This window comes from Andrena cerasifolii, chromosome 5 (assembly GCF_050908995.1).
Source record: "Andrena cerasifolii isolate SP2316 chromosome 5, iyAndCera1_principal, whole genome shotgun sequence".
In the NCBI taxonomy this organism is placed as follows: Eukaryota; Metazoa; Arthropoda; class Insecta; order Hymenoptera; family Andrenidae; genus Andrena; species Andrena cerasifolii.
In genome coordinates, this window is record NC_135122.1 from 18,035,912 (window position 1) to 18,060,216 (window position 24,305).

The window sequence follows — 24,305 nt, forward strand, 5'->3', positions numbered from 1 at the left end:
TTACTACTACTACCACTACTACTATAACCACCACCACCACCACTCCGATGTCACGTTAGAGAGAAATCAGTATACAAAAAAACTACCCCTTACCGTCTGCCCGTCTGAAAAGATACATATATTCTCTCTTTCTTACCACATCTGTACGTATATCTACATATATATATATATATATATATATATATATATATATATATAATATATACATATTTGTCCATACACACGTACATACACGTGTACGCAGTATTACGCACACCAGCTAGTTAATCTGTCTTGTCGCTCGTTACCACAACTATGCACACCACAAAAGTATAATAAAGAAATGATAATAATATGTACATACATGTCGGAAGAATCGGGAAATCGATCCTGTATAACTAACCAGAGGAACAGTGGGAAAGACACACCCCGTTAACGTACGACGGATACGAAACAACAAAAACAAAAACTACAGAAACAACAACAACAACAAAAAATAACAATTCCCCGGAAAAAGTCAAATATATATGTATGCCTGTATACAAAGTATATAGAAAAAAAACACACATGAGACGACTGGAGAGGCAGGACGATCTGTGTCGCTGAGTACATATATAATATATATATATATATATATACATATAATGATCGTTGCGAGACAAGGAGAGATCGGAAGGAATGTGGAAAAGCGAAAGATGATGATGATGATGATACTGATGATGATACTGATGATGGGGATTGTTATGTTGGAATGTTTGTCTGTGTGCAGATGCAGCCTACTACTCGTTGTTGACTTGACGGTGATGATGGATTCACACGTGGGAAGCGAGATCAGGGCCCGGTGAGAGATTGTGGGGCTTAGGCAGGTCTACGGCTCTTACCTTCTTCCCTTACTACTACTACTACTACTACTACTACTACTACTTTACCACTACTAATACTTTACTGCTACTACTACTACTACTACTATTACTTTACTTTACTTTTACTACTACTACTACTACTACTACTACTACTACTACTACTACTACTACTACTACTACTACTACTACTACTACTATCACTACTACTACTACTACTACTGCTACTCCACTACTACTGCTACTACTACCACTAATACTACTACCACTAATACTACTGCTACTCCACTACTACAGCCACTACCACATCCACTACTACTGCTACTACTATCACTGCTACTACCACCTCTACCACCATTACTACTACTCCCACTGTCTGCAAAGAGAGAAAGTGATAGCCCGATCTCTGTAAACGCGGACCAAACGGTCCGTGTATCTCGTTCGAGTCCAAAGGATCGAGACACGCGGGGGTAACGATCACGGTAAGTCAGTCCATAAAACCACCGCCTAAACGAGTTTGCCAGGAGAGACTGGCTCTCTCCACCTCCTCCGTCCTTCTATCGTTTTCTCTGACCGCGGGAGTCGAAGAATCAAGATCGATCCGTTCAACCCCTTGCGCGGGCAGAGCGACTTACATTCAATTGCAACGAACGCCGACTATACCGTCGCTGTGTAATATACTTTGGTAACGGTTCTTGCTTTAATCACGGAGTGCAAGGAGAGTTGTTAGGCTAAGTCGATGGTGCCTGAGCGTTTCACTGAAAACCGCCTGACCACACTGTGGCCAGCGAAGATCATCTGAATATAAACTATTATCAAGGCATTCGTTGGGAAGGCGACGATCTTAGCCCCTAGTTACTACATTACTGTTTTAAACTTTGATATACAAACTAGCTAGTAAACTACCTTACAGTGGCTCGGGGCTATCTGCTCGTCATCCAGCAAACGCAAGTAGTACGAATAGAAATAAGGTAAACGCGTATTGAATCTCTAACATTCCATCTATTCTGTAACGCCTATGTCTATTTAAGCTGATACGCGATCGCGTTAGCCCCTAATGTATCCACCCAACAATGAACACCATCTACAAGCTAACGTAGGTCATAGTATCCCATGGGAGCGCAGATTCTCCATCGAAACAGTGATGTATGATGCCCGCAGCGTGGCTGACGTTTCGAGGGCCGAACCCGCGGGCACGGTTTTTCGCAATCGATATTTCGACGCGATTGCACGAGCCGGAGACAGGAAGAGTCCGTTGCGAGAGGGCTCGATAGCCATCGCGTGGCAACCGATCGCCAGTTTTTACTGTCGGTTATATTATCGGAAGCACGGTGGTGATCGATGGAACGCCTGGTCCGCTGGGAAGAGCGATGGCTGGGGCTGCCTCGGAGATTAAAAACTCCCGGGGATTAAGAAAAGTTCCGATCACTGGACTCGTGCCTCGGCTCGTAACTGCACGTCAAAACTTTCCGAACCTCCTCTCGCAATCGTACTATATCCCCCCGCCTCTCTTTTTTTATCCAACGTTCAAACGACAACCTAGCGTTAAATGATTCTCGTCGGCTGGACGTACCTAACAGTTTCGCGAATTGGATGGCGGCCATTGATCGAGCACGTCCAATATTTCAGCGAATTTTTTTTCTCTATTTGACGCGACCTACATCCCCTTCGTTTTGATTCTACGCCCGGCGATGGGGGGAAGTAGAAAGCCGGTTCCAAACCGAGATTTTCTACTCGGGCGGTCGTGATTCTTTTCCTGTAAGATCTGATACTCGAAAGGGCCGACCCAGATGTGTGTTATTTTCTAACTAAAGCGCAGCCTGGTTGACGAGCGATGATTTGTCAAAGCATGGTGAGACTGCGAGCGGAGGTACCTGCCTGGAGCTGTTGAAAAACAGACACACGGGACCAGTCATCGCTGAGGCTTCTAGGCAATGAGATACTGCGTACACACGACGTTGTTAATCAACCTCCAAGGGACAGTGACAGCGCGCGCGATTGGCCTCGCTGTGTAATCAGCAAATTCGAAATGACACCGCGTGTGCCACTACAATTGCTGGTCTCTCTTTCCATTGTGCAGGCTGGCTGAGCGTAAACGACTCGTTAACAAATGGGATTGTGGCGTCAGGCGTATCGACGCTTTCACAATGTGGCCATTCGTGGTTCATTCTCGAAGGACGCGTGAAATTAAACAGAGAAATTTAAGGCGGGCGATGTAAATTCATTTCGAAATAATTGGCACGGTTGTGAAGAAAGGTGAAATCGTTCCAAGGCAGGAACTTGTTCGTGTCGCGCCGGAATTCGCTTTACCCCCGTCGTTTATCGCGAATGCTCGTTGGGTTTACCATCGTCGGGGCTCGAGCATTTTCCTGGGGAGCGTCGCGTGGGCCGAAGAAATTTCGTTGCACGAACCGAACCTGTTGCTCTTTCTCTAGCAGAGAAAAACTGCGTGGTACGTTGCAACGGAGCTCTAGAGACCGTGGCAACGATCCACGCCGAGGGACTAATTTTACGATTATCACAGTCGTTGGGCGGATCTTAAAGGCTCCTCTGAAGACCCCATCGTGCACCAGTTACTAGATTCAGCATTGATAACTCAGCAGGCAGTGAAGGAGCAATTATGAATGAATTAAATTCGGGGATGGTGGGATCATTAAGAAGCCACTCTAATTTCGGGCATTGTAACTCACAGGGCTCTACATTGTCCGGGACAGAACTTCACAATCGCGTGACTACCGTTTAATAACAGTACCTTTTAAGAGACTAAAAAAAAATTTAATTTACATTAGAACTCCCACATTCTAACTAAACACAATTTCTCATCGAGCAAACATTTAATTATATATGTATATAATTAGCAAGCAGTTAGTATTCATTCGCACAACTTGCTGGATTCCTTTCTGTGTCGCTGTGACCATTGATTAAATACTTTAGAACACATTTGGCCGACAGTTGTCTAAACAGTGGGGCTCGGACAGTCTCTAAGTTGAATTTAAGCATTCGCGTATTACTTTGTCGCCATTAGAATAAGTGGAAGCTCCTCCCCATATTATACACCCCTTTTGAAAAACACCCTTGCATCCACTGTTGATACACGAATTATGTAAATGAAAATAGAGGAGCGATGCGTGTGTGGTTAGAGGGATGAACAGTGGTGGAGCATGTTCGATTGTCCGCGATCATCCAATCCACTTACGGGTCTCTGTTTATGGTTCCGGTGGTGCGCAGCGGTGAAGCAGACCCATGCGATGGTCGCGGGGTTTCTCCATTGCACTGGCATTTTATGGGGTGCGCGAGGCTAGTCTGCGTGGCGACGGCGGTGTAGGTCGATACAGCAAAGGGAAGCTTGCCGTCATCCCAGCTGTTTCCTTCGCCAAACCCTCCGAGAGCCACTCTTGCCTATTTCCGAAAGAAACAAAGGGACGACACTTGTTCCGCGCTCAATGGGGCCCTTTCTACCGTGCAATGTAATCATTTGCAATTGCTGTTTCGCCACGTACACGGGACCAATTCTATCTTCTAACGTGAGTTTGCGCTTTAACGTTACGCTTCGCTAGGCGGTGGGATAAGGAGTTAAATTCACCCGGTTTTCTTTGAATTTAATTGAATACTTCTGGGGGGGGGGGGTGGAGTTCTCATGATTAATAAAGCATGCACTGCTTGAGTGCAATACACAATTACGCAATATTGAGCGATGTATTTAGAATATGGTGTAATAAAACCCGGCAGAAGTATTCACTGTGAAGCATTTGTCTCTTTTAAACATCCTCGAAGCTTCTTAAAGGAACACAGTGTCTGAAAAAGGTATTCTCAGGCTGGCACCCCTCCTCGTTCTTACAGTCTACGTGAAACTCAAATTAGATTATCCCGTACAGCTGCACGAGGCTTTTTACCTCGGCACAGAAAGAAAGCAATCGATTTGCCATCATTTCTGGCCCGCCGTTTCCCATTAAACCCCCAGCAATGTTGCCGTAGCTCGTACGGGTATCAGAATTTCGTTAACCTACCTGGAGAAGCCATCGGTTCCAATATCCGATTTTAATAGTCTCCGAAGGGGCTGCGTAAGGGCAATTTATAAAGTTACAGGCGACGTTATGGAGGGTAATGGCTCGTTAGCCTGCGCGTCGTACGGGAAAATCACGTGGAACGTTGACGTTTATGGGGGTGCGCGAGATCTACTCCTATCCACGGAGCCGCACCTTTTGTCTAGCAGCTTCCCTTTGAGAACGATCGCTATACACCGCCAACGAGTTCCCACATTTTCGATTCACCCTCAAAGCCACGAAGAAACCATCCAGACGCTCGATTTCTATGGGCGAAAGAGAAGTGAGACGCTTACCTTCTGAAACCTCTCTAAAAGCCACCGACGCTTTCCTCTGGAATACGTCGATCCACTCGTAAATATAAACTCGCCCCACGGTTTACGAGCTTTCCTTTAATTTATCGGCTCCGTCGACGCTTTATTGTTCCTCGGTTGCATTCGCGGAAGCAGCGTTTCGGAGATTGCAAAAACTCGAGTGGAGAGAGTGCCCGTTGGGAAAATATATTTCAGAAACAGCCGCGAACGTCGCGCTGGGGTCTCCGCCCGTGGAGAGTGGAAAGTGGAAAGCGCGCGTCGATCGCGGAACAATGGCGGGCAACGTTTGTCCGCCCGGACACGATATCCGAAATCGCAATCTCCGCGCTCCTCTGCCAGGCGTACAAGTGCCAATATCCAGTTTCGTGGACCTGCAGCGGCCCTCGCATGACCTGGATGTAACCGTTCTCCAAGCTGGCTGTTGAATTCCGTACGGTGTCTCCTGGTGCTACCTCCGTTATTAAAATTGCGCTTGGCTCTGACGAGGCTTTCGGAAAATCTCGCTCGTGTCGCGAGGTATCTCTGCCAGCTATCCTGTGATTAAAAATGGCTGGTGCGAGGAGGAACGCGATATTGGCGTGTTTTATACCAAGGTTACCTTGGGCGAGGTTTTTCTGCACTGGTCATCGCGTGGATCATCGATTACCTACGATGTCTGTGTCTCTTTTAGCGATTTCAATAGTAAGTTCTTCGAGGAGACCCCTACACACTCTGAAACGCGTTAGAATACTTTTTTAAATTTCCCACGCAGGAAATGTTCATGGTGATAAAAATTAGACAAATTGTTTTTTATGATACTATGCGGTTGAAAATTATTTCTATATTTCTTACGTTTAGAGCACGCATTAATAATATATAGTACAGAAATATTTAAAAAATCAGAAAAAAGTTTCGTAGGGTAACACATAACTCGAGCCATTTTTTAATATTTCTGTACAATATTTATCTAATAGAGAAATAATTTTCAACCTCATAGTATCATAAAAAGTTCGTCTAATTTGCCGTATTGAGCGTCTCAGGGTGGCGTAACCCCTCAAGCAAGCCCTAAGTAGCAAGCAACACGTTGACATCCACGAATTAACGGGAAAGAGGCTGAAAGTTCTTTTTTATGAAGCGTAGGCACCAGGCTGATTTATCCGAGCCTGCAGTGTATAAACGCAGAGGAACGGAGCAGGGACTTTCACGGGAGTTTCCGTGCCGGTGTCCCCGACGTTTGCAGGGCGAAAGTTCCGTGAAAGAGGAGGATCGATACTTCATCGTGCGACTTTGACTGTGTAGTCCTCGCCTGTAATAGCATCCTTAAATCGGGATGGAAGCCGATCGTTCGCGGGATAACTTTGAATATACACGAGGCAGCGGGGCGAGGGATCTCCATTTAAGTCTACTTGCGACGAAATATTTCCGCGCGTGCCTCTTCTTCCATACGGAGAGGGATTTCGAGGATCGGTGGAGGATCGATGGGGAAAAACCGTTCGGGCGGATCGTAAATCTGGCGCGCGCGGGATCTATCGATCTCCAATGTTGGTTCTCATACAACCACCTCGGGTAGCCCGATTTTCTAGGTCGTTTGCTTCTTCCGGCGTGGATGGATAGTGTCTGGAATAGTTTACAGCTGACGTCACAGCCGCACGATTATTTGCTTTGCTGTAATAGTTTATTTCCCCGCGTGGATAATTGCACACTAGCCCGTTGGATCATGAATTTCTTAAACCTCCCTATTTATCGCTACGGAGCCTCGACGGCTGAGTTTACGATCCGATTGGTCACGAGTGTTTGCTTAGACCGCGTTCCTTTTCTCCTCACGTTTTCGATATTCCTTCCCGTGAAGGAAAAACATGTACGTAGCAACCTTTGGAAATCGAATATCTCCTGTCCACCAGCATATATTTTCCGCGAATAATATTCTGCAACCCTTCAAATACAACCCTCCAACGCAAGCTTCATCGTTGCGGCGCAAAGTGCCTAATGCACCCAATATTCGCGCGATCGCACGTGCATCCCATTGCATCGGCCAACACGAGGGTCATCGTGTCGCAGCGGTGTCCGCAATCAGATTTCCATTGAAAACAGCATCCAAAGGAGGCGTCGCAGTATCGTCGCTTAATGGCTCGAAAAATTACGCTTTTCCGCCCCCGGGGGCCAATCGAATTCAGCCGATGGGACCGGGAGCCCACCGCGCCGACTGCCCGTCCCGAATGGAGATGCATCGCCCACGGCGGGCCGCGGCGGCTGGCTGTGCGTCGAGTGTGTCGGCACGCGATATCGAATATTCGGAATCGATATAGGTTACGGGCAGCCTGGCCGCTATCATTGACGTTGGTGCACACACCGACACGTTGAGCCTCGCGTCTCCACCTACACACCCACCACCGTGTACGTAATGCGGTTTAATATAGACCGATTGTATACGGCGCGTCGGTTTCGGCGGAGAGAGATTGTATCTCGAAGCGACAGCGAACAGCAGGCCCGAACGAAAACATCTGACAGGCCACATGCGAGCCTGTATCCGGAAGACCAAGTGCGCCGGAAGCTCGGCTGTAACGGATTGTTCGATTAAGTGGATCGGGGGTGGCGGGAACGAGGGCTAGGCTTGAGTTCTCATTTTTTTTTCTTACTTTTGATAAGTTTTGCGTTACGAGGATATTAGTGGGAATGTACAGGGTGGTGCTCGTAAGCGATTAGCCGGCAAAGAAATTATTATGACCATAGAATGGTTCGTTACTAAGCAACTTTTAGCAGAAAAAGAATTTTCTTTTAATTTCACGTTTCTGGAGATGTCGAAGGTGGTACATAATTCTTATTGGTCCACTCTGTATGTTGTGCTTTGCGCGGGAGGGTTCGGCGAGTTTATGAGGCTTCTGCGAGGGAGGTGGATTTAGGGGAGGGCGATGGATTCGTGGATCCCTGTATTGATAATCAAATCGTTACTGAACTTGTAGCGTTGTGTGTCCCACGGTGGACTTGTGAAGTGCAGTATGCATGATTCCAGAGACGTGGTAACTGAGCAGACGTGCCCAGACCGATAGAACTCGATTATCAGCGGCCCCAGGCCCATGGGATTCGACGCAGACGGTTCTAGAGATCCCCGGGATCGGGCATATTTCGGAGTTGAGAGGCGATCAGAGGGAGTGAAACTCCTGAGCTCTTTAATTTTCGACCCTCGCGATCCTCCAAACCACGGAATCCCCATAACTTTCTAATCGCCATCAACGATATCCGGTGCCATGGGGTTGAAATCTATTAATTCCGCGAGTTCAGAATCGTCAGTGTTTCGCAAGGGTTACATTAGCTCAGGACTGCGATAAGTTCGACACACCTAAGCAAACTGTAATACTCGAGCGAGTAACCGTGTCTCGTGAACCCTCGAAAAACCTGACACCTCCAATTCGAAGCCTCGAGAGGAACTGATTAAATGGATCGCCTGTCTCTTAATCCTAACGACTCATTGCGAAATCATTCGGGGCTGCCTGAAATCGGGCCGAAGCAATCTTGGACTCTATTCAGCACGCTCTCGTTCGAGAATACCGAAAAAAAGAGCTGATCGTGCCTATGCGGGCACGATGATCGATTGTAAATGGCTGTAACGTATTTCCTGTCTTCCGAACGGCGCTCGAACGAGAAAGAAGCCGAGAAGTTTCTCCCTTTCCATCGGCAGTAGACTTTTACAGGGAAATGGGAAATAAACGGGAGAAACTTTTGTGCTGTTACAGGATCGAGTGCGCACAAAAACGACGCGACAGGAAATGGAAGGCCGGCTCCCCTTTTGGCGGAACCCAGATACGGTGCCGCGCCCCAGCCATACGGTAAGTATGTCTCCCTGTGCCCCTTTCTCTCCCTTTGATAGTCAAATTAAGCGGAACCGATCGAGAAAACGTGGATGGCTCGTCGAATCGGGGGATGATTACACACTTTTCCACTGGCACGCCTGAAACACCGCGAGGGCCCGCCCCCTCTCTCTCTCTCTCCTCCCCCGTAATTACGTGGCCGTCGATAGAACTACGCGAGCAGCAATTTTACTTCACCGTCAGCCATGCATCATCCGTAAATAGTCCGATGAGGCAATTATCCACGCTAATCCCCTAACTTCCACGTCGTTTAAAGAAACATTTACTCGAATCGCGCTGTAAGTTTCTAATTAATGTCTCGCAGAATAAATAGAAGTGTAACCTGCATCGATATACATACAATATCGTGACGCAGCCTAGTTGCTATTGTATTCTGCGCGCATTACGCAATTTATGAAGTTGGTGGCTTGGGAATACGTTTCCGTTGCGCAGCGATCGGAAGCTATTACCCCGAGCCGCAACTGGGTGGGGACGAGACTAAAGTAATCCTAACAGAAAATCGATGACTTAATCGTAGCGCAGTTACCTGTACGGCGACTGCAGACGAATCTATCACCGAGGAATCGTAATCGAATCTCTATTCTTTCAACAGATACAACACCTGCTCGATAACCTCAGTGAACGTCTAAATTGCGCCCGACACGTGTCGTAACGTAAACAGTAGCCTAGTACCTACGATAATCATCGCTGCGACTTAAGAACTCTCCGAGCACAACCATTCGCAAACACATCCATGATCTCGCTCCCGCCATATCTGTAAAGCAACATCACCTCCCGTCCACTTTATCAGCCGTGAATGCTTTAAATGATCGTTCGTGTCTCGACTCGTCGCTCACGACAAATATTAGCCAGTGCGGTCGTGATTAATGGGTGCAACGACGGGTGGACTCGATTTCCATAATTAGCGTGGCTGAACGTAGGCCGGCGGAGCAACGAGAGGCGGAACGAACTCTGGCCGACGGAAGACGTGAAATATCCTCCCCGTTTTGTTCGCAGGATCCACGCCACAGGTAACCTTCCCCCCGGGCGCCGGCCACGACCGTTACGAGGAGAACTTCAATGGACCAGCAACGTACGCGGAGCCGTACGTCGAGCGTTATGGAATTAAGAGCGAGTTCGGCGGCCGGGAGCCGTTGCACCCGACGCCGCCGCGGCCGGGCTACGTGCCCACCCTTGGACAGACACCACCCTCCAGCACGCAAGGCTCCGTGATGATGGTGTACGGCCTGCAGCCGGATAAGGTCAACACTGACAAGCTCTTCAACTTGTTCTGCCTCTACGGGAACGTGACGAAGGTACGTGACGACTCTTGGATACCTAGCTTTCAGAGGGACAGTGGATCGGTAAATTAGAAGGATAGGCCTGCTACGCTAGTGTAATGTCATTAAGAACAGTACAAAGATCCACGCTCGAGTCCTGTAGAATTCTTCCGAATTTTCTGTTAAAATGGTGTTGAAGAGTTAACGAACGTTCTCCCGACGTGTCCCTCGCAGGTCAAGTTCCTGAAGACGAAAGAGGGATGCGCGATGATCCAGATGGGCGACAGCATAGCCGTGGAACGGTGTTTGCAGAATCTGAATAACGTGACGATCGGCACGGACGGCAGGTTGCAGCTCGGCTTCTCGAAACAGGCTTTCCTCTCCGACGTCACCAATCCCTACATTCTGCCCGACAAGACGGCGAGCTTCAAGGACTTCACAGGAAGCAAGAATAACAGGTAAAGTTGAACAGCGCTCTGTCCGCTAGAATATTCTAGCCATCTCCTTTCAAGTGACACCCGCGTCTCTCCTATTTTGCGGATCAGTCAGCTTTTTCCTGGCCGTACTCCTCGACCCTGTTCGCAATTCCTCCGCTGCGAACTTGGAACTCCCGATTCCGCCGCGATCCTCGCCGACGGTGACCAGGTGTTTCCTGCAAATTGTATCCGAGCCGAGCCAAGAACCTGTAGCGATTCTAATCAGCTCGGAGCCGAACGCCTCGACGCTGAATGAACGTTAATGAGAAGCCGGGCCCGATTCTATACAGGAGCATCCCCGCTGGGCGATCGTTTTCTATCGGCCAGAATTCTGTGTGGAACGGGGATTCCTATGTACAGCGATTAATGATGTTCTTCCTTCCGGGGACTGGCACTCCCCCTGCGCCGCGTTTAATATTTACTCGATGAAAACTTAATTGCGTCCGGGTTTTTGAATGCTCCTGGCCGGGGAAGCTCGCGTCCTGATTGCGAGAAATTAATTACGAGTCTCGTGGGCCCCTTTGGAAAGTTCCAACGTGTGCTGGAGACGTTTCCATCCTGAATTCGGCATTTGATTAAAGTGTTTCTGGGAATGTGGGACAGCTTGGGAATGGCATTTGAAATGGTACAGATTTTTAGCTTCAAGTTAGCAGTATACGTATACTTTTCGAATGTTTGATAGATGGTGTAATTACACCTAATTAGGTTTGCGTAGCCCTTCGCGATTGAAGGAGACCGAGGAGTTTGATTTAACTGATGGATGCTCGTTACTTCGAATTACAGGTTCCTAAACCCAGCAATGGCCAATAAGAATAGAATACAACCACCCTCGAAGATAGTCCACTTTTTCAACACTCCCCCGGATTTAACCGAAGAGACCGTGCACCGTGTGTTCGTCGAACGTGGTATCGAGGCGCCGACGACAGTGAAATTGTTCCCCCTTAAATCGGAACGATCGTCGTCCGGCCTTATCGAGTTTAGCAGCGTCGGTATCGCGGTAGCTGCTATCATGGAATGCAATCACACAGCACTGGAAAACAGCAGTAAGTACACACCCGTTACTAACCAAGACAACTCCACTATTACGGGCGCGCACCTTCAATTTCATTGAGAATCCTTATCAAACAAGAAGTGGACACCTCGGTATTCGATAAAACATTCGCATTTTATATAATTAGCTTCAGAGATCTCTAATCAAGTCTCTGCAACGCGGATCGAGATTACTCGAACCGCGTCGCAAAGAAATTCTAAATAGATACAAGTAAAACTGCGTCATTATCTCCTTCTACGTGGAAGAGCCACTCGAACCCCTTCTGTCAGTGACCTCCCATATTCTGCCTCGGTTATCAAACGCTTAAACGTCGGTATATGTACATTCGCGTGCTCCAGTGGCCCTTTGTGGCAAACACAGCGCGTAGAGAGAAACGAAGTGACACAAGGGGTCGGTGATTGAGAACGTAGACGCAGCCCAGACCTTCCCCAACATTCTACCCTCGCTGACACACATTTAAACACCTCCCGTTGCCACGTTACTTGTGTGTGCCCTCACGTACCCCGTTTCCAATCCAACACAGCGCATGGGGAGAAAGGAAGTGAAATAGCGGGGCAACGAATCAGAACCACAACCGAACGATCTTCCCAAAGCCCTTGCAGCACACGAAAACGACACAGCCGCGGTTCCATTAACCGTACCCCGAAATCTGCTTCAGACGGCAAGTTCCCGTACATCATGAAGCTGTGTTTCTCGTCGTCCCGCACCATACCGACCAGCTTCCCGCCAAGCAGCGGCAGCACGTCGAGCAATTCCGCCGGTAATGGCCACGTCAAAATGCAGCAGGACTCGGAATAGAACGGCGAGGTCCAGGGCCAGCAGCGTCAGCGTCAGCGCCAGCGTCCCTCTCTCGCCCTGCACCCGTTGTGTGCCCCGACGGGCACGGCCCTGCACCCAGCCGCAGCGATCACGCTATCACCGGTCCTACCGCCGCCTGTGCCACCGCCCTTGCCGCCAGCCTGCGTCCTGATCGCAACCCCGACCCTCTATCCAACCGTGCCACCTCCGCCGCCGCCCCCGCTGCCTACGTTCTGGCCGTACTGAAACAGACAGAGGAGGAGCAAGGCCTATCTGGCAGACGAGACGCTCGTCTGCTCCATCATTCTCATCATCATCATCATCATCATCGTCATCCTCTTCTGCTTCTTATTCTTCTTCTACTTCTTCTTCTCCGCGGTTCGTGACCACCTCTGCCAGACATCGGACGCTGGTGGCTGCAAGGATGGAGGGTCGTTGGAAGATGAGCAGCGAGGATGCTCGGGCGCGAGGGCACGCCGGACGAGGCAGGGCGCGCCGGGCGGGGATGATCGACAGGGGGTGGAGACTGTGCAGCATCCGCGGGCAGGCTGGTCGAGGAGTCATCGAGGATCGTCCCGTTAGCCGAGAGGAAGCCAGGCGGACCACCGAGAGGCAGCGGACGTGTTGTTTGCAGTTACGACTCTCTGTGTCTTGTTCTTTTCTCCTTTCTTTCTGTCGTTTCTTCTGTCCTCTTCGTTTGGTCACCTACTTCTCGCTGCCGCTGTCGCCTCGGCAAGGTGCGTACGCGTGCAGCAGCGCCGTCGAATCGCGATGGGTGGAAGGTCGACGTTCGTCGCGAGAGAAGCATCGCTAATACCCCGTCAGTATTAACGCCGAAGCGGTGCGTCCTCTCGGAGAGGATCCTCGCCTCGTCGTCGCCGTTCGTGGATGCTTCCTTCCTCGCTGGGCAGACGCGCGAGGATCGACCGCGAAGGATTGAATTGTAAATAGTAACTCGGGACAGCGTCACCGGGCACGGATTACATATCAAGGGCCCGGGAGGGAGAAAACGGGAGCGACGCGTTTCACACGAGGAACCCGTCGATGGAGCCTCCTCGAGATCGATCTGCAGCGAGCGGAGACGCTCGCCGAGGACTGACGCAGTCCGGACGGACGGAACGCCGCATCGATACCGTTCCTCGTGGAAATGGACGCCACCTTCCGCGACCCTGGCCAGAACGTGTACGAGGATTTTCACGTTCTGAGACGGCGGCGAGCCATTTATCTTCTTCCTCGACTTCACCTTCGTTTTCCATCCGTCGCTCTGGTTTTCGCGGCACGCGCGTGCTGCATCCACTGGCATGCACACACCACTCACGCATACACGTACACACGGGAAGGAAGAGACACATCTCCACGGTTTCGAGCGCGACCGCGTTCCTCGTTGACCATTTCGTGGGATCCAATTATTAAAATCGGAGATTCCTCACTGACCATTAAGGAAACCACATACATACTGAAGATACAGTTTTAAAAAAGAGAGAGAGGGAGAGAAAGCGTGAGTGAGAGATAGAGTGAGAGTGAAGAATGTGTGTTCAGAGGATCTGAATCAATCGTGCTCCGAGAACGATGCAGGCAACCGTATATACAACCGTGTATCGCTAGTGTGTCGCTGCCCTGCGTCGTGATTTCACGCTTCTGACTCGCGAGAATCCTTTTGCTGTGACCAGCAATTAGCTACGCTCCCGCTATCATTATCGTTGTTTTTCGTATATGCTCTACGCGCATATAGACCTATAAACGCGTGCGCGCGCGTGTACGTTTCGTTGACTATTTATGTTTTTAACGTTGTTCAAATTTTATTTCACAACGGTTGGAGTCGTGCTGGATATACGCCCACGGGAGAGTGGCAGACGTATGCGTTCCACTGAATCTCTGCTTTTCAATCTGACGATCCGCCTTTCCGTCGATTCGATTGGGAAATCGGGAAAAGAAGGACGATAGTTCGCTGGCCCCGTCTCTCCGGTGGTGACTTCTTCGTTTCAAAAGCTTCTCGCGAGTCTCGGCGGAAATGCAGATAATAATAAAAGGAGAGAAGTGGAAGTCGTCCCCCGACTGTGTTTATCGATTATGAAGAGAATCGAAAATCGTTTATCGGCCCACCCCTTATCCACCCCCTACCCCCGCCTATCCCTTCGTGAAAGGAAAGGGAGAAAGGAAGGAGGAAAGAAAAGAAGGAAGCCCCCCGCACACTCCCCCCTAACCCAAGCTGTAGTGTTCAGGTTGCGACGACGACTCGATACCAATCGCGCTTGGTAAAGGACGATGGAGAACGGGAGATTAATTAAAAATAAATGGAAAAAAAGACAAGCCACCGGATGGTATTTCTCTACAAGCGCTCGTACACTATTGATCAGATCGCAGATTGTGAATTGAATTTTATACGAAGACGATGATGTCGACGACACACTTACACCCCGCATACATGGATTTAACACACGTACAGGCGACACACACACGCATGCACACACATACACCGCGTGGACACACGTACACACGATATATTAGCAGTCCCTCGGCAATATTTTGTCGAGCCGGGGTGACGTTTTTATAAAAGAAAGGTTTTAGATCTCCGATTTAAGAAAATGAGAAACAAATTACTAATAATAATAAAGAGTAAATAATAATAACGAATGTTGCGTTTTGCGAAGCGAACCAAACGACTCTACTCTAAATAAATAAAGTATATAGAGACTCGTGACTCGGCCATACGTAACGTAAGATAATAAAGAGAAAAAAAAATAATAAAATAAATAAAAACACACGACAATGGGGCTACGGTGTTACCCTAATTAAGATGCGTGAGAGGAATTATCCGCCACACTTTTGTCCATTTGATCAAGAGAGAGAGAGAGAGAGAGGGGGAGAGAGAGAGAGAGTGAAAGAGGAAGAGAGAGAGAGAGAGGGGGAGAGAGAGAGAGGGGGGAGTGAGTGAGTGAGTGAGTGAGTGAGTGAAAGCGAGAGGGAGTGAGTGAGAGAGAGAGAGAGGGAGGGAGGGAGAGAGAGAGAGAGAGAGAGACCGAAACGAGATGATGTGAACTCTTAAATAAGCGAACGATAGGGAAAAAAAGCAAAATGTTTATATTCGAGGCAATATTTGTTACAATACAACTAGAGGATAAGTTGTATACCGTTTTAAGGGGCTCAGTAACGCAAAGCGAGGATCCTTGTTGATGATTGACGAAATACGTGAAGGAAAGAGTTCTTTTTTTTTAAATGAGGGTAAAGAAGGTAACGACAATTCGAAAGAGGAGGAACAGGTGGATAGAAGAAGAGCAACGTACGACTTATAAGCGACGATTAAATACACGTTGTGCGTTGCTGTTGATCGACAAGAGTGTTTCGTTCGAAAGTTTGTCGAGTCGTAATGGTGATATACGTATTGTATCGGCGCGAGAGAAACAAAGGTACTAAGCTAAGGATTTAAGCAAACAAAAAGATTGATTAAAAAGCAAAACCGATAAAGTTACGGGCAACGGTGAAAAGATGCACGTCGATCGACGCGTGGCTTGATGATCGTTACGTTTCATTATTCGTTCATTGTTTCTTCGATTCCTGTTCTCGTAGCTTCTTCTTTTCTCGATTCTCCCGCCGCGGGGAACAATTGTAAAATTGTTTTTACATCACATTCTCATATTTTTATTATCGATATTACATTAGCACGACTATTATTATCATTAATCATTAATGATTGTTACTATTACTATGAATTGTCTACTATATTGTGTAATTGTATATATATATATATATATATATATACATATATATATATATGTGTGTGTGTGTGTATATATATATATATAAAATTACAGCAAGAAAATAGGGTTTCACGGTAGAGTGAATGATGCGTCACGTTTTATCCGACGAGCCATTGGGAAATTTCGGTTTCGTATATTATTATAGTGAGCAGGACCTAACGCGTAAGGTTAAATATGATGAAAACAAAAAAATGTGAAGTAGATCGATAAGAGCAGCTAGGACTTGTAATCATATCATAACGATTTTGTAGATATATATATGTAACTATATGTGATCCGCGGAGTATGGCGTTTAAATCAAGAGCGTATCGTCTCGTAACCCCCTCACGTGCTGATACATGTCAGGGCGCATGTATAGTAGAAGAATCCCCCTGTTCGGGCGCCAATCGAACTTCCAGCGAGTAGTGGAGTTCGATCCCCTCGTTTCTTTTTAGACGGTCGAACGCGAGAGCGCGAGAACGCTGTTTCCTCTTCGGCTACGCGCGCGAGTGAAACTTTGAGAACGAACTCGCAACTCCGGTACAAAGGCTAACGGTAGCGACCCGGCTCGGTGCCCGTTCCTGATCACATATTCCACAGTGGCAGGAACGGTATATGTAATTGAACGAATGGAGGAAGGATGGGAGGGTCAGAGGTAGAAAAGAGCCCGGGTGCAGGTTCGTTCTCCAGGAATTACGGATCGTTAGACATTTCGTTTCCACTAGGTAATTTAGAGCTGGACACCGTGTATCTTCGGCTGAACGATGCCCTCCTGATGATAAATCCCCGCTCCGAAACGCGTGACGCGCGCTAAAAGAGATAATCGAAGGCGCACATGTGTTCCGAGGGAGAGGCGGACCACGCATGGCCAGACTGTCGCTTATTTTCTGACGCTTTACCTGTGTAAATTTCGAGCGCGGCCAAGTGAATCACGTAGCAACACGCGTTACAACGAACGCTTCGAGGAGAAGCACGTTACCGAGCGAGCAACAAAAGCTACGGACGAGTGTACCCCCGCGACCCATGCCATCTTTTCCGTTCTTCTCTATCGTTTCTCGCGACAACAGGTGAGGCACCTTTGCGTTCGTCCCTTCCCACCGTCGCACACGTCGTCGACGTGTTCTACTTCGAATCTAGGATACCCGTAACGACGACGAACCTCCGCGTATTCGTAACGCAACGACCGTCGCGCTCTCTATAGTCTGCTCTAGTTCATTTGGCTGCACACAGCCGTCGAGAAGCCACCCCTCGCGACACCGTTCGCTCTGTCTGCGAAAAAGATTGGCAAGCTGGTCGTCGAAAGCGGAATCCGGGCTGATTATAGCGCGCGCAACGAGCGTTTCGAGAAACGTAAAGGAGATTAGTTCGTGCTGCTTGGCGGGCAGAAGAATGGCTTCCTAAGCGATAGCTGCTTATCACGCGAGGGCTCGGCGGCAAGAGGGCGGGAGGAAGGGTTAAATTTAAAGAGGCCTCCGACCGGAAATTCTCTTCGAGCACTGTGCCATCGGAGGATGACGGGCCTCCAGGAATCCTTGGAGGCTCGCCAAGACGTGCGCCGTGTCCCGGACGACGGAGGGGACGCGCAAGGCGAGCCGTGCGTCGCCTCGCGTCTATCCTTAGGTCCCACTTGTACATAGCTTTCCCTCCATTCAGCGCGTGGACTTTGGAGCGAGCTCTTTCTCTTTAGCTGATACGCAACATCGTCGCTGATAGTCGTCGGCAAACAGCAGCGGCGTAATGCCCCGATCCCACGGGCGCAGCTGATCACGCGCGCGTGTACTTTCGGTGCGCGCCGCTTTTTGTGAAAAGTCACCCCCTCCCCACAATTTTTAACCTGTCGACCGGCAGGTTTCTCGACCAGATATCGTTTGAGGCTGATGAAGGCCACTCGACGCGTATCGCCCGCAGCGAGCGGTTATGTTCACTCCTTTTGTACGAGCGTGATTGTTAGAACTATCGCGACGGGTTCGCTCGTCCTGTCCAATATCAGAGACGTGCTCGAACGACGAGCCGACTCGTCCGCCCCGGGTTAACAAGGTTAAGCGTTTCAGACGGCGTTCCGCGGCGCAGGGCGCGCGCGTGGGATCGCGGCTTAAGACGGGTCGTTCGGTACACGAGCACTGGGGCGTGTCGTCCACCGGTTGCAACAGAGATTCTTCTATGTACAAAAAGATCAAATTGTAATTGTAGCGTGTAGAGGAGAGTCTGTAACGAATATGCAGTATTCCAGGTAGCGTTCTAGCACTGTGTAAACCACGCGATAAATAGACATTATTATTATTACTATTATTATTATTGTAACACTCAATACGAAACTCGAGGTTGTAAAGAGAGAAAGAGAGGGAGAGAGTGGGAGGGAGAGAAAGAGAGTGGGAAAGTGACTGCGTGTGAGAGAGAGAGTGAAAGAGAGAAGCCATCTGTGTCGATAATTAGTTATATATTATAAAAAAAACAGAAGAAGAAGAAAATGAGAGCAAAACAATGAGGCGAACGACTTTTGTTTAAATCTTAACACGAGAAATACATATCCCATCTATATGTATGTATTTGCAGTCGCATGAGAATTTCAATTATATCGATGATTGATTGTGTAATGAATTAGTATTGTCGTGACGACGACGACGATGATTATTATTATTATTAATTATTAATTAATTATTATTTATGATCCCGGCTTTGTGAAAGTCGGGATCGGATAAGTATGTTACGATCTATATTGCGTTTAAAAGCGTTAGGTTTAATGTTTGTAGTTAGGCGATTTAGGTAGATCGGAGAGTAGGTACATATCGTTAATATTGTTATTAATTAATAGTATTGCGTGAGAGGTGTTACTGCCGGGTGCGCTTTGATTTCTTTTGTGCGCGACGGCCCAGAACCGCAGATCCAATTGTTCCCGCGGTAAGTCGAAGCGCGCGAGATCGACGCGACTCTTCCTCCTCCTCGCCCCGAAGCAGGGGAGGAGAAGCTTACATCATCCCAGCGTTTGCGGCCAAAAAGAAAGAAAAAGTCATGTACCTGTCACAACGTCGATCCCCCGACGCAATCTCGAAGAAGCGTCGACTCTATCTCGCGTCAGACTGTTACCCCAGACGCGACGTTATATTTTTTCACGCGGTTAACCACGACAACGCCGAGCATGCTCGACGTCCATTTTCCAGATGGAGGAAACCACGGCTTAACATCGCTGTCCGAAGCGCTTCTCAGTTTTCTCCGGACGAGGACGCTCGAGCACGACGAAATTAAAAGAAAAAAACTGGGCCAGACAAAACAAACCAAAGCGCGGTAACCTTTTTAGCGATCGCTCCTTCCCCTATAAGTATTACCAAGTAACATATACCTGTCCCACATATCAGATTTTACGTATCCCAAGCACCACTATGCGTCATATCAATGTTTCTAAGCGATAAGTCCTAGAACGTGCCCCTCCACCTTCCCTTTTAATCATCATCTCCCCTTCCAGTTTTGCCTCTCATCCAGCGCCCCACCTGACAATTTTATATCCCAACAAATTTCCCCTTCCCCCGTGAAAGAAACAAACCTTACAACCACCCCTTCGTCGCTCCCTTTTAATCCCTGTACCCACCTTCCTACTCCCAAAGAAACCTCCACCTCGTTATTGTACATCTGAGCCAGAAGGGTCTCTATGCTCTGTCTTCCCATCGCTGCGTCAAAAGACAAACTAGTTGTAATAAGATTTGTTGACTGTATACATTATTATACATTGATTGTACACGCATCAGCGACGTCACACGAATCCAGTACACCCCCACACCGTCACGAAACATACACACGTCGGGGAGGGCACCCTCCGCGACGCCTCGCCGAGGAACAAACACGACCAACACCCTCGCGCCACTGCGTCAAGATAGCCCAAGATGGATCGGCGAATGCTGCACCGAAATCCCGTTCCCGTTGCAACAGATCGCGTAGTGTAATGGATCGACGCGACTTCGGGATCGATACGACGGCTGTTAGGATCGAACGATGCTTTACTCGTGTTTCAAGCGAAGGGACGACGAGACTTGGTGCTTTAGCGCGCGCGTAACGAGACAGCCTTTCGATTCTCTTCTTTCCGAGTTGATATTGAGAAGCGTCGGAAGAGAATCGCGTATCGATCCGAAATCGTGGAGAGCGTGGGCGACGAGATCCGGCATTAGCCAATCCATGATTAGTCTGTGGTGTCGCAGCGCGCGTTCATCTCGAGACATTCTATACACGAAATACGATCGTAGGCGACACACACTCGTGTCCACACACCGTCAGTCGGAGAGCTCGCACACGGAGAGGCGACGGGAACAGTAGGCACACGTACACACATCACACTCCACTTACAATTACTCTTTGAAAACGAAAACAAAACAACAAAAAAAAGGAATAATTAATTAATTAATGATGTAATGTGTATATTAATACTTGTATGTCGTACGCTCTAATGTTGTTTGAAGAGTTATTTGCGAGTCAATTATCTGTGCCTAGCAGCCCTGTGCACCCTATCAAATGTACCACCGTTCAGAATGAAGGAATTAAAAATAATAATGGGAAAACAAAATGAAAGATACTGATTGAACCAAAAAAAAAAATAAAATAATATAAAAACAAAACAAAAACAACAAGCATTGAAACCACTCGAGAAACTAAAGAACATAAGGAGACATACAAACGAGCGAGAGAGGAAAGAAAGATACGTCACACTCACAATACACATTATACGCGTGAAAGAAAAACAGAGAGTAAAGGAGAAGGAACGAGGATATACACAGCACAGCCAGGCTACGTGTACACACGTGTGTTTCTCATAACAGCAACAACAGCCCACCACCAATCACAAGCAAACAAATATACTGAAACCGACAAAACGGAAAAGTGAACGAACGAAAGAGATTTAAAAAAAAATACAACAATGAACGCAATGAGGAAATATAGAACGAAAATATAAAAAAAAACACTTGCACCCTGTATACATAGTTCGCACAATGATCTGTTCCTATTTTGGAATCAGTTTTTTCGGATTTGCCAAGAATGTATATCTACAGATTCTATATAAAAAAAAAGAAAAAAATATATATATTAATATAGAAAAACTGACTATGAAATATAAGTATTGAAATCCGCAGTTCTGGAATTGTTACCCTTTTCGATTGTCCGATCGTGTGTGCACCCGCGTCCCTCCCCTCGGCAGGGGCGGCCCAGCAGCGGAGAGGAGAGGAACGCGCGAGAAAAAAAAAAACGCAAAGACGCTTCTGAAGCTAGCAGCCTAAATGTAACGAGTATATTACAGTACCTTCCGTTCGTTTCGTGCGACCGGTTGTGAAACGCTGTTAGCCGCCTAACTCGCTCGTGCATCGAGTTCGTCACGCTGTAATCGAGGCCCGTCGTGCGACGGGGTCTCTCTTTCCTGGTGTTTCGATTCTGAAACGTGGAACTCGGGAGACCAAAATGAGACGCAAATAATTTAGAAAGGAGGACATTAAACGATAGGTAGATACATGCACACAATCAACACGCAGACACACACTTTGACGCGAAGGTGACAGCTCGTTTCTAGTGGCAATCGAACGATCTTTTACCCTTCGCGGAGAGCCCCATCCTTCAGGGGGCGTAGACCCTATTTTACCACTTTGTAAGATGTCCTTTGCAAGCGTAGCGCCACCCGTCACCGCGGAGAATCCTTGAGCAGCCGCCAGACGGTTCGTTCCCTCACCGAGGGGGCGAAGGCGGATGAGGAATCTGTATCGTAGGGGGTTGAACGGGACGATCGCGTGACTTTTTGTCACGAGTCTCTCGTCCCCCGTGCTAATCGACTAAGAGAACACACGAGCCCCGCCGGATAGTCGTCAGGGCAAACGCCACGGCGAGCGGAGCGTAACAGTTGATCATACGTAGACCGTCACACACTGAACACAACAGCACAACCACCATCACCACCACCCCACAACCACTATCCACCTACATGATTCATATTTATATACGACGTAATTATATATGTATATGTGTATAAACTAACGACAGAGAGGACAAAACACTCGCTCATTTTTTGTGCGACATCGAACACTCGATCTTGCCACACAGCCGTTAGAGGTGACCGTGGGACGCTTGTATGTGTGTCTATGGAGAAACGCGAGTGATCGATGCTTCGAGCTCTCTGTTCCACGAAACGCGAACCACTTTGCTAGGCCAGCCGGGTGTGCCCCGTCAGCTTTAGCAGCCGATGCCCCTCGTCGCGAATCGGTCGCGCGCTCAAGAAACGGGGAACGACCGACGGAGAGGGGGATGAAAGTCGCACGTGTACTTTGTCCGCGAGCTTCTTAACGGTCACGATCGTTCGCGAGCGGTGACAGAGTGACGGCGCGAGGGTTTGTCGGGGTGCAGTGGGACCGGAAACCCCCTGGGTGGCCGTCGTTGGGTTGAGGGAGCCCCGCGACAACGGTGGGACTAGTAGTGGACAGAGACTGTGAAGCGACCGAGCGTGAATCGGTCGGTGTTTGTAGAAGCGACAGGTTGCAAGGAAACACGATTTTTTAAACGAACAGTGGCAAAGACGAAGGAAGTAATTACAGGAATACAATAATAGGGAGAACAGTGGGGTACGAAAGGAACATCGAGCACAGAGGAATAATAATCACACTTAGAGATACCTGAGAGAATGAGAATGCGTGCGAGAAAGAGAGAGAGAGAGAGAAAGAGATGAGGAGAGAGAGAGAGGGAGCGCGAGCGTGAGAGAAAGGGATATATTAAAGAGGAGATAAGAGGGAAAAAAGGAACACACTCACTGAAGCGCCGCTAGTAAAAGACATGGTAGGCTATTATTATCGCTAATTAGTCGCTAGCCGAATAGTGATGTAGTTTACCCTTTAGAGTTATTTTTAAGTTCTTAATTATAATATGGTTACTATTAAATTTATTATCGTATCACATTACACACTGTAACACTTCTATTATATATGATAACAAGGAATATTTACCTGTGCATATTGACATATTGTGGAGTCACATCATTAAAAACATATACTACTCAATAATATTCAGCGTCAACGACTCGATTCATTCTACACCCACACCATATGAATATATATACCATGCATAGACACAGGGTGTCTCCGTTTAAACCGATCGTGGCGGAGTATCTTCGAAACGCGTCGGATGACATCGACAAGTGTCTCGAGCGAAACTTTAACGCAAGCTCGAGCTTTGCGCGGGACACTGTTCGATGCCGTTAATAGTTTCGAAGATACTTGTGTTGTTTGATTTTAATGGAACGCCCTGTATATACCTCTACTCAAAGATATATATACATTTATGCCCTGTAAAAAATTTTCACCACCGACAACCACTGATGATGGATCTACTTTGGGAATTGAGTCCTTCGTCCAACAACCAGTCTCACTGGCTTTAATTCTATTTTCTGTTATAGTCCTGTCGTGCCGTAGAAGTTTGGAAAATTACGTAACTATGAATACTCACCTGGAATTTTGATCATTATAATTGAAGCTTGCTGAAAGTCTTCAGTACTGTTTGATGTATCCAAATTTTTGCAGATTTAGCGTTCCTCTTTCTCTTAATTGAAATTTCGAGAGTCTCTTTCATTACCTCTGCCACAATTTTGCATTCCAAAGTGGTCAGAAAACTTGAATTAATTCAAACGCCAATATTCTCATCAGACATTTCAGAAATACCAACATTATTAATTCATATTTATCACCAACAGAAAACCGAAACAGTCGAATAGTTGACTCGTGACTATTCGCTAACTCCACAAACTCACCTGAAAATTTTAATCTCCATTCGACTCGATAACCGCGACATAAAGTTACGCCACGGAATTTCCGCCGTCCGCGAACAAAGGAACGCGCTTTATGCAACCCCCGAGTGCTTGTTATTAACAATTCCAGAGCGAGTGGAAAATGGAGCAAGCAACAAAACTCGTACCTCAACATCCACAGAAT

At 47.8% G+C, this 24,305-nt stretch overlaps 1 protein-coding gene across 6 annotated transcripts in view; it reads left to right on the plus strand.

Annotated features, from left to right (window-relative positions):
* Positions 1 to 23,381, plus strand: part of Sm (heterogeneous nuclear ribonucleoprotein L) — a 121,525-nt gene extending 98,144 nt beyond the window's left edge. For 4 of the 6 annotated variants that reach the window (XM_076811860.1, XM_076811857.1, XM_076811854.1 and 1 more), the window contains 6 exons: positions 8,907 to 8,999; positions 10,038 to 10,336; positions 10,535 to 10,758; positions 11,560 to 11,819; positions 12,351 to 15,552; positions 15,642 to 23,381. In XM_076811860.1, the coding sequence (XP_076667975.1) occupies positions 8,907 to 8,999; positions 10,038 to 10,336; positions 10,535 to 10,758; positions 11,560 to 11,819; positions 12,351 to 12,625 (1,151 nt within the window). In that variant the 3' untranslated portion in view covers positions 12,626 to 15,552; positions 15,642 to 23,381. The remainder of the gene's footprint in view (positions 1 to 8,906; positions 9,000 to 10,037; positions 10,337 to 10,534; positions 10,759 to 11,559; positions 11,820 to 12,350; positions 15,553 to 15,641) is intronic. The other 2 variants (XM_076811859.1, XM_076811858.1) reach the window with 2 other exon arrangements.
* The last annotated feature ends 924 nt before the right edge of the window (positions 23,382 to 24,305 follow it).